We start from the raw sequence: 10,241 nt of genomic DNA, 5'->3' as shown, positions 1-10,241 counted from the left end.
TATTCTACTATACTTATGCACTTCGAACGTCTGCATCGACCTGCCACTCTTCCAGTTATACGAGTTGAAAAAAATGATTAAAATGATAATATTTTATATTTTTCAAAACGTTTTTTATGTTTATCTTGGGCAAATTTAATACTTACTAAATAAAATTATGTAATAAATTGATGATTATTACAGCTAATAATAATATTTGGGAGAAAATTACAACAAATAATTTAATTAAAAAAGGATTATCCCTATCTACTCACTCATCACATCACATCACATCAGCCCTGTATTTATACTGTCCTACTGCCGGGCACGGGCCTCCTCTACTACTGAGAGGGATTAGGCCTTAGTCCACCACGCTGGCCTAGTGCGGGTTGGTAGACTTCACACACCTTCAAAATTCGTATAGAGAACTTCTCAGGTATGCAGGTTTCCTCACGATGTTTTCCTTCACCGTTGAAGCAAGCGATAATTCACAATGAATACACAAATATTTTTTTAGAAAAATCAGAAGTGTGTGCCCTTGGGATCTACTCACTACCACTACTATTTTGTAAATTTTCTACATTAATAAATTCTAGCTCTTCTGGTTCTGTTGGCAAATGCAGAAGATCCATTTTTTTTATTTTAATAAAATTCTTTGGCTTTTGAAGAGAGTATCAATACATTTTGTTTTGTCATGCGGGGTCTAAGGCTAATCTTTGGATCAGACGACAAAAGAAGATTATGGAAGATGTCCTCATTTGTCGCTATCCTATTTATTTTCCGGGAATGGTTTTCTCTATAATGTCGGAAGTTTTTATTACGTGCTTCTGCGGCTTCTTTTGACAGCTTCCCAATGGGTATGGCACCAAAATGTTTAATTATATCAGCCCCATGCATTAATAATTTGTGTACAATGGACGGCATATAATACCAAGGATATAATTTAACTTATAGTTCTGCGGTTTCATTGCAGAATATAGAAAATTTAATATGATCAACACGCTCTCCAGGTGCAATGGCTTGAAGAATCACATAAAAAAATTTCTATGAGTTGCTCATTAATGCCAGAGATACGCGCTGTTGCGGTTTTATTTTTAAAAAATCTTCGGGCAGTATTACCGACGTTAGTACTGCCTGCTCCTTGCTTTACTACATCAATTAATAAACCGCATTCTTCTTTAAATGCTCGTTGTATTGCAGACTTTTTGTTCTTGATTTTATCTTTATCGTCACCCCTGCAGCTCTACTTTTTAACTTCCAAACGATAAGATATGTGGAGTAGGCACTCCATGCATTTTGTCCAGGCGTACAACGATGATAATCCATACTGGTACATTTCTTCATCATTATCTCGCAGATTGTGCGATTTCCATAGCATTTTTTCTTACCATCTTGTGTCAAATTTACATATTTTCACAATTTTTTCAACTCGTATAACTGAAGAAGTGGCAGGTCGATGCAGACGTTCGAAGTGCAGAAGTATAGTAGAACCGATTAGGATTAAGTAAAACCTAGTTTCAAAGCAAGACCTTTTAAGATTTCGCAGAAATGTAGGTTTTTATAGTGCGTTCCATACATCAAAAACACGAAAAATTTTTTTTAGCCGAAACTATAAGGTTTATCAAAAAATGACTAAGAATGAATATTGTAAGCGCTAATAATATCTAGCGATTAGCGGAAAGAAAAATTGAAAAACACAAAATTATTTCCTAAGTCACTAAAATTGCCTTTTCGATCCACTGTGCGGCCTCCCGACGCGCTTCAAACTAGGACAAATCCGGGGATTTCCGAACGAATGGCAGCCCTAGTTATAGAGCTTGCTTTGGAAGGTTGTTTACTAACAAAACCAGAAAATATATTCACTTTCGACTTTTTAAAGGTGCGAATTTTATAATTCTTCTCAGTCTGTACATCATTTAATTCTTCCTATTAAGCGTTAGATTAATATCACGTATGTACTACTTAAAATTTTTACACAATCGTATGTAGATATGTACTGCAATGAAAAAATTCTTAAGATTTTTTAAAGTTATCTTATCAAAATACCCAACATTCAACTCATTGACATTAAGATATTTTCAATTAATTGTTTTTATAATACACTATTCTAATAGCTGAATTTGAACTACAACAAAACTAAACAAAAGTAAAAAAAACTTCTATCCACAAAAAAAACTGTAATTACATTCCTATTTTGTATTCGTCTAATGCTTATCAAACTTTAACAAACATTAGTCAACCAACTTGTTTCTGTTAGATTACTCAAAGATGAACAAAATGAATTCGCAACAGCAGTGTTTGCTGAAAATGCCAGTATTCTTAGTTCGCCAGCGGTGGAAAATTGTAGAGCGTTGCTAACTCTTGATCCTGAAGAAGTATAACCCGGTACTTGGGGGTCACCAGTGATTGGATTAAATGAACCACACCGAGCTTTGGCTAATATACAGGAAGTAACGTTTGTATAAAATCGAACATTATCAGCATCTAAAGTTATATTAACTCCTGTCCTTGCTTCCCTGGTACATTGAGTTATCTGAAAAAAATATATAAAGTATACTTATATGTAGAAAAGGTCCAACATTAAAAATATCGCACGTTGTAAAAGCATCTTTAATATTATTATATTTATTTTTAAATTCGTACCAGGTTAATAGAGTTTGTCCTGCGTAGACATCGCACAAAATCACAATACCCCATGTAGCATCCCGATGGTTGTACATTTAAAGCAGATGTAGATAATGCCTGTAAAATACAACTAAGTTCGATTAAATCCAAAGTAAACAAAATAATATGCTTTTAGATTTACACACCATGAGAGCTGTAGCACAAGTAGCATATGATGTATTCGTAAAGTATTGAGTCGCACAAGTGCTCAATGCATTCAATTCTTGAGGGCCCTGAAATGTATAATTTTGCAATATATTTATATTATAAAATATAATTCGTAAATACTGTAAACAGATGCATTTGACTGTTCTCACCTCTTGCATAGCAGTTACCCGCGAGAAACACGTTATACAATTATCACGTAAAGTAACATTAGTGGGCTGAGCGGTACTACATACCAAATTCAATAAATTTTGTAGTTTTACACTGGAATTAACAAATTTATAACATTAAAAACATTGAAGATCTGCTAATATATTAAAGTACGTATAATTTGGCTAATATATTAAAGTACGTATAATTTGGCTAATATATTAAAGTACGTATAATGTTTAATTAATAAAACTAATATTCAATAATGAACATACCCATTTGATGGACAAAGCGCTGCAATTTTTTGCGATTTCCATTGTAATATTTTATTTTTAACTTGACTTATATCAAATACTCCATTTGTTGCAGCTCCAATCTGATAATTTAAAAAACCGCCATATTATTAATACCAAGTGTGATGACGTAGCTATACAATAGGTAGATCCCCACACCAAAAAACTGTGCAAATATTAGAAATGGCCATTTTTTCTCTTTATGCAATTAGCATTTATATATTACGATATTTGTCGATCTTTCGAGAGAAAATCACTGTTCAATGAAAATCAATGTCTACTGCAAGTTGAGTAGTTACTACTTACCACAAATTGATGTGCAATTATATTCAGATCTAAGTTATAAAAACAATGTAATTAATGAAGTAAATGACTGACCTCGCTTAAATTCAGTAAATTCTGATTTTTCCATTCGAGGATGTTTTTATATATTTCGATAATATCTATAAATGTACCGCTATTCCCAATCTGTAGTAAAATTGAAGACAGATATTGTTGTCTCAATTTTCCATAATAATTTAAATTCTCATTTTTTTGTGATTTTATTCGCAAAGACGGAATATAAAAGATAAAATATAACTTACTAGAAATATGAAGAAAATGCAGTGATGAATTTTGATCATTTTATACAAAAAGTTGGCGTGGATTATTCTGTGTATTTTATTACGGACGTCATGATCTAAAGTAGACACCAATCGGTAATGTGAAAAAAACTAGTTACATTAAATAGTAGTACATTAAACTGTTTTATTAAAAAAATATAACACATCTATTCATGGGCAGTGACCGTGAACATTAGAAAGCTTTGTAAAGTATAAACATTGTTCAGCAATAGAATGTGGAACATATTCATGTTTATCATGCAGTTCCGTATTATAAAACTTATTGCTAAGATTTTTGAAATTGAAAATGCTATTATAGTAATTTATATATTATATATTTATGCTGTAGTATCCTCGAGGTCTGGAGGAATTTAATAATATATATATAATGTAGCATATTATAAAAATTTAAAATGAGCAATAAGATTCTTAACATCTACTTAAGTACTTTATATTCTTAACCGTTAATATTGAGGGGTTAAATTTGTAGTTCATTCAAATTAATTCCATAGCCTTATTGTCATTCATTCACATTCATTCATTCATGTGATCGATCATTGATGAAGGCCGGAGTATACCCGATAATTATTTTTTTTTGATTTTACAAATTATTTTTCTTTTATTTTTGTCTTATAATGATTGAAGGGCGTGCAAATGTAAGTACCAATAATATTTTAAGTTACCCGACTTCTGTAAATACATTTTTCAATAACCCGATAACCTAATTTTGTTTCAGGAGCTACCCGATTTTCAGGTCTTTCGGACGGTGATTAAGTATTGCTTAGTCATTATAATCGTACCTGTTTTATCGTTTTTCTTGGCAAAAAGTGTTCTCTTCGATGGCATTCTTCATTTGGCACCAGTCAACAGCAGCGTTTATTCGGCAGTAGTTGCCGTAATCGTTCTTCACGTTACACTTGGATTATACATCTATAAAGCGTACGGTGAAGCGGAGACTCCATCTAAACCAGTTAAAAAAGATTAGATACATACTATTGACTAATAAAAACTCCATTATCACTATATTTCAAAATGGAGAAACTGTACATGAAAGGAGAACTCATACAAGTCCACACAAAAAACTGCGAAGTATTCGAAGGTAGGTTCTACGGGATGACAAATGACAAGTCTAAAATATCGCTGTACGACGTCAAGGAGTTGCCTCAAGGCGACACAAGTGATGGTATATTCCATTACTATGACAATGAAATCAGGGACATAGTCAAACTGCAAGAACCAACTGAACAAAAAATACTAAAAATATCACAAAAGGAATGTGAGGAAATTATTAAAGTGTCAAAGAAATACATTTATATAAATCAAGTTGACAACACATTTCATGAAGCGATGACTGATTTGAACCAGTACAACTACATTGCCCTCAGCACTGATGGAGCAGGTATGGGCAGGAAATGCAAAATGCCATTTTTGGTGCTGTCTACAGTACAACAGATCTACATATTTGACATACAAGTGATGCAATATCATGCTTTTGATGCTGGCCTGAAAAAAATTCTAGAGAGTGATATCCCAAAAAAGATTGTCCATGACTGCAGAAAGATATCTGACTGCTTATATCACAAACACAATGTTAAACTGAAATCAGTATTTGATACACAGGTATGTTTTTAACAATAATCAGATGTTCCATTTTCCATTTTTATATTATTAACCATACATTACTTTATTTTAAGGTGGGTGATCTCATTATTATGAAAAACAAGAAAGGATGCTTGCCGAGTAAGGTCAAAACTCTTTCTGAATGTTTAAACACCTACCTTGGATTGCAACAGAATACTATTGATGATAAGGTAATATTAATTCTTATGTTATTTTAATCTAGTTTGGCATGCAAACAAGCAGGGGCCTTATTTTTTATGACAGTGTATTTGTTACATGACCACATTTTGTTATTTTCATGAAATTAGCATGGAAAAGTATTCTGTATGCCAATTTCGATTGTATAAATGTTACACAGCGCATTATGTAATTATTACCCTTTCAAAATGGGGAAACGTGTGGCATTGAAAATAAGGCCCATGACATGTTATGTTAAGTAATCTTCACAGCTAGTCAACACTTGCATATTGAAACAATGTTATGTATAGTTAGCCTCAAAAGAAAGGAATTGGTACAATGGAAGAGAATGGTATTTTTGGTTTTTTATCTAGAACCCTCCAAAATTCTACTGAACCTACTTTGTTTAATAAGGTTTATTTCAATAAATATCCTATTAATTTAAATTTTCAGCTTGACATAATTCAGTGCACTGAACGTCCACTAGCAATGAAAATCAAGGACAGTCTTGCTAAGAATATAGCATTTTTACATCGGTTATCAGAAATAATAAGTGAAGAAATGCAACTGCCGTTTTACAGAGGTGTAGAATATTATGTTGAAAATGTGCGGTCTTGTGATGACTTTAAGGCTTGGGAACTTTGTGGTAAACTCACCCAAGTACCAAAAGATTTCAAGAGCGCAATTGAATATTAAAACATTCCGCTTCATGTAGAATAGATGTTTGAAAAACGCATTTTGTGAAAGTAGTGTTTTGGCTTTTAGAGTAGAGAAAAGCAGTATTACAACTTTGTCCAAATAAAATATATATATTGTGCAATAATGTTATTATAAATTTTACTAAAGTTGAAATCTGCTTTAATGATGTAATTCTGCTATATTTATACTTAATCTAAAATTGTCTTGATAAATTATACAAATAAGCACATTACAATAATATGGCTTCAATGATTTCATATATCTGTGATCACTCAACAAAGTGTCTAAATAGCTTTTTACACCAAATGTAAAGTTGTTGGTATTATTTTTGTACTTATGGAATAATAAGTAAAGGCACTATTAAAATATTTATGTAACTATATTGTATTTAAATTTCTTCATCATATCTTATAGATGTAAGAAAAATATAACTTATAAGATTGAGCATATTTTGTGAGAAGGTTTATATAAAATGGAAAGTAGTAATGGATGATGTAGTTTTAATCATAAATGTGTTTATCTTGTATGAGCCAGCCTCTGTGAAGTTAGAAGCATTGCTTTTAATAAACTTTTGTGCTTCAAATACATGTTTTTTAATCCTTTATTATAAACAAGCCTTGTATTTTAGCTTGTTATAAAGAATTACCTATTCTTTGAAGTTACATAATACTTGGCAAGGTGACCCTGGCAATTTAATTTTGTGATGGGTTACGGGAATTCGTTATTCACACGCGATATACAACTTCATTTATGTCGATTAGGCACGATATTTAGAGTATATTCGTTTTTTATCAATTAAGAGGTAGGCAGAGTTGCAAATAGTGCACTATGATTGGGATGAGCCTATCTTCATATCGAACAATTAATCCACTCCAGACTAATAGTGTGCAAGAAAAGTCAACATTAATTCATCCAACCTGGGGTTCGAATCCGGTCATAGCATGGCAACTCCACTGAGTAGGTAAATGGTGAATTATAATTTGTCTGAAAGTTACGGGTATCTTAAATTGAGAGTTTACTGGGAGGCGTAATGGCTTCGTATAACATTAGTTATGTGCCAGTAAATTATAGAACGAATAGTGTGCAAGCACTTTCGCTTTCTGAATTATAATTTGCATAGGCTTTCGGACTATTGGGTTTAAAAAGTCAAATAAATACTTTAACAAAAGCAATATATAAATATTTTAATAATATATTTTACAACATAACAATATTAACATTATTAGGCATTCAGGAATCGATTGGGGTAGAAAGCCAACCCCTCTATGGATTCGTCTCTGCATGCAAACCCAAGACGCTCAGTTGTGAAGAGTCGTTCGCGCGCCAACAACACTGAAACACTGGCGATTTGGGACAACTTTTCCGGTGTTAAGAAACCATTCTCTTCAAGCTGAAATAAAAAAATATATACATTGAAAGCCTTCGCCACTATCGTCAGATGAATAACCGATCGAACGTCATTTAATTAAAATATCATAGTATGTATGATATACTTAGTAGTGCCTGCAATACAATTCATAGTAAACTGTTAAAACTTTAAATTGAAATGGAGGATTTTCCAATATATAGATACCTAGCTTTATCTGAGGATTAACTAAAATCATATAACTTTTCAAGAGGTTTTAAATTCTAAAAGGACAATAATAAGATATTTGCTGAATACAATTATTTTGTTAAGTATGCAGAAAGTTAAATCAATTACCAAATTACTAGTCGTTTTAGCAACTTCTTCATCTCTGTTACTGTTTAGTTGTAACACACATGCACCACTTGGGAATTTTCTCAGTGACATTGGTGCGCCAATTGTTTGCAGTAGTCTGTAAAACAAAATTTGTTTATAACAAATATACTGTTTACATTTCAACAAATTAGCTTGATGTATAAACATACTTGCAGGCATTTAGCAAATCTTCTGGAGATATCAGTTCTAGACCTCTTGCCCTATTGACACGGCACCAAACATCTGCCAATGACATTATTCCACCACAATCCTAGAATACATTAATTATATTAAAATCATTGATATTTTATTGAATTATTCATATTATACAACCTTATTGTGTATAAGAATACATAGTTTAATAAGCTCAAGTTTTAAAAAGAAGTTTATATTTATTTACATTCTGTTATTTTATTTCCCAAATGTAGTAAAATTTGAGAACATTATAATTTAATAGACTTTAGTCAAAAACACATTGCAATTATAATTACCATTAAAACAGCCACCATCATGTCAGATATTTGTTGAGCTAAGCCCATGTAATATTCAGAATCTGATCTAAATGCATCCCTAGTTACCGGGTCATCTATACCTAAGCTCATGAGGTAAGACTTGAATCTGATTGTGTCATCTTCAGATATATCTCCTTGTTTTTCCTGGAAATAAATTACTTTTATAGTCTTATAAGACGTACCTCAGAGACTGTTATGCAAAAATCAATTCTATGTATAAAATAGATTAATAAATAAAGTAAAAAAAAAACATATAGATAAAGATGAGTCATACCCTAATCTTAGTGGATATATTTTTGGATATAGCCACCATTTCTTTTGCTTTCTCCATAAGTTTGGTGAGATCTTTGAAAGCAACAGTGATGCTCTCATCTGTGGCTCTGTGTTGTTCCTCTATGCTTCTTTCAATACCAACAATTCCAGATCGCATTTTGGAATTCACAGGTACTATTGGTTTGTGACTTGAGGAAGGGCTTCCAGCACTGACAGGAGATACTGCAGTGCTGGTTCTCTCCCATGCTTTGGCTGCTACGGCTTCAGTAAGTGCTTTATAAAATGCTGGATCAATGCCATCTTTGAAAGAGAACTTCACAAAATGAAATGGGCTAACTACGGCTGGCCCTGGTCTCTTTCCTGTAAAATTGCAGTAACAATAGTATGATATATAGCAATGCAAAAAATGCTAGGTATTTTAATTTCATTTGAGATAAATACAAGTAATAAGTAAGTTCATATTGACAGGAATAGTACAATCATGCATTTAAATTAGCATTTGTAAATACTGCATAAGTGAAGTGAAGTAAAACCGAATGAATCTGTATTTACTTTGTATTTTGAGCACTTATCTCTATTTGGCTATTTTTAATACTTAGACAATATTTACCAGTGCTAGGTATGTTGTACTGTCCAATCCTTGACAATATCCTACATGCTAAATAAGTTTTGAATTCATCCTTTTTTATTATTTACCTGGAAGTGCAGGCCCTAGATGCAGTATGATTCTTTTAGGGCCTCCCAGACCAAATACTCCACCACTTTCTTCTTCCAAACAAAAAACATAATACAAATGAAGTGCCAAACACGTAAGGCCTTTAGGTATGTCCCCAGGCTTTCCCCACAGTATCCTGTGTGTGGTCAATACCACTTCGCCATCCGTGAATTGAGTCTAAGAAATGAAGAAGAATATGAAAAAAAAAATGTATGAACCTATAATATTGATTAGATTCCGTCAATATTAACATTACCACCAGGAATTCAGTTCTCACTAGAGAAGAATGAGCAAGAAACTCTAGTGTTGCTCTTTTCAAAATCAGTTTAAGATATAAACTACAGTACACGATACAGAAAAAATATACAATATGATTAATACACAATATTCTTAATGAAACTTTAGAGAATGTGGTGAATGCAAAACTTTTAAGAGTATTTTCATCACATAATTATCACATTTAATTTGGAAAATTGGCACAAATTGTTTAACACCTTATCTTCTCCATCATATATCTTAACATTTTTGTCTCTTTTAACGTAATTTTCTCCCTCAAATAAACGAGCATCAATATATTCGAATCTATCCATTATTATATTATTGTTTATATCTTATAATGAAAACTGTAAGCGAACAAAAAGACGATGACTGATGGACGATGACTAGTGTTGC

The 10,241-nt window shown here is 32.1% G+C and overlaps 3 protein-coding genes across 3 annotated transcripts; 1 reads left to right on the top strand and 2 right to left on the bottom strand.

Moving 5' to 3' along the window:
* Positions 1-1,515: 1,515 nt before the first annotated feature.
* On the bottom strand, positions 1,516-4,012 carry LOC115442640. The gene is made up of 6 exons (XM_030167743.2): positions 3,836-4,012; positions 3,234-3,334; positions 2,961-3,072; positions 2,790-2,876; positions 2,623-2,721; positions 1,516-2,512 (listed from the first exon to the last, which is right to left on the bottom strand). The coding sequence occupies exons 1-6, from the start codon at positions 3,872-3,874 to the stop codon at positions 2,201-2,203; spliced, it is 750 nt and encodes a 249-aa protein (XP_030023603.2). The 5' UTR covers positions 3,875-4,012; the 3' UTR covers positions 1,516-2,200.
* A 299-nt stretch (positions 4,013-4,311) lies between these two features.
* On the top strand, positions 4,312-6,932 carry LOC115442639 (piRNA biogenesis protein EXD1). Its single transcript, XM_030167742.2, has 4 exons — positions 4,312-4,509; positions 4,590-5,473; positions 5,548-5,664; positions 6,104-6,932. Exons 2-4 carry the CDS (start codon positions 4,886-4,888, stop codon positions 6,344-6,346), a joined length of 948 nt encoding a protein of 315 aa, XP_030023602.2. The 5' UTR covers positions 4,312-4,509; positions 4,590-4,885; the 3' UTR covers positions 6,347-6,932.
* A 575-nt stretch (positions 6,933-7,507) lies between these two features.
* LOC115442647 (vacuolar protein-sorting-associated protein 36) lies at positions 7,508-10,241 on the bottom strand. Its single transcript, XM_030167752.2, has 7 exons — positions 10,064-10,241; positions 9,551-9,746; positions 8,856-9,214; positions 8,561-8,725; positions 8,240-8,340; positions 8,052-8,166; positions 7,508-7,739 (listed from the first exon to the last, which is right to left on the bottom strand). The coding sequence occupies exons 1-7, from the start codon at positions 10,157-10,159 to the stop codon at positions 7,572-7,574; spliced, it is 1,200 nt and encodes a 399-aa protein (XP_030023612.2). The 5' UTR covers positions 10,160-10,241; the 3' UTR covers positions 7,508-7,571.

This window comes from Manduca sexta, chromosome 22 (genome assembly GCF_014839805.1).
Source record: "Manduca sexta isolate Smith_Timp_Sample1 chromosome 22, JHU_Msex_v1.0, whole genome shotgun sequence".
NCBI classification, from domain to species: Eukaryota; Metazoa; Arthropoda; class Insecta; order Lepidoptera; family Sphingidae; genus Manduca; species Manduca sexta.
The sequence above is the reverse complement of the archived record's forward strand: the minus strand, read 5'-3'. Positions and strand labels throughout refer to the sequence as shown.

Coding starts and splice junctions, on each gene's coding strand:
- LOC115442640 (XM_030167743.2), bottom strand. CDS start 3,874: ATGATCAAAATTCATCACTGCATTTTCTTCATATTTCTA. Junction 3,073..3,233: donor GCGCTTTGTCCATCAAATGG/GTATGTTCATTA, acceptor TGTTAATTCCAG/TGTAAAACTACAAAATTTAT. Junction 2,513..2,622: donor GGACAAACTCTATTAACCTG/GTACGAATTTAA, acceptor TATTTTTTTCAG/ATAACTCAATGTACCAGGGA.
- LOC115442639 (XM_030167742.2), top strand. CDS start 4,886: ATGGAGAAACTGTACATGAAAGGAGAACTCATACAAGTCCACACAAAA. Junction 5,474..5,547: donor AATCAGTATTTGATACACAG/GTATGTTTTTAA, acceptor CTTTATTTTAAG/GTGGGTGATCTCATTATTAT. Junction 5,665..6,103: donor AGAATACTATTGATGATAAG/GTAATATTAATT, acceptor TTAAATTTTCAG/CTTGACATAATTCAGTGCAC.
- LOC115442647 (XM_030167752.2), bottom strand. CDS start 10,159: ATGGATAGATTCGAATATATTGATGCTCGTTTATTTGAGGGAGAAAAT. Junction 8,341..8,560: donor TGATGGTGGCTGTTTTAATG/GTAATTATAATT, acceptor AATGTATTCTAG/GATTGTGGTGGAATAATGTC. Junction 8,167..8,239: donor GATTTGCTAAATGCCTGCAA/GTATGTTTATAC, acceptor TTTGTTTTACAG/ACTACTGCAAACAATTGGCG.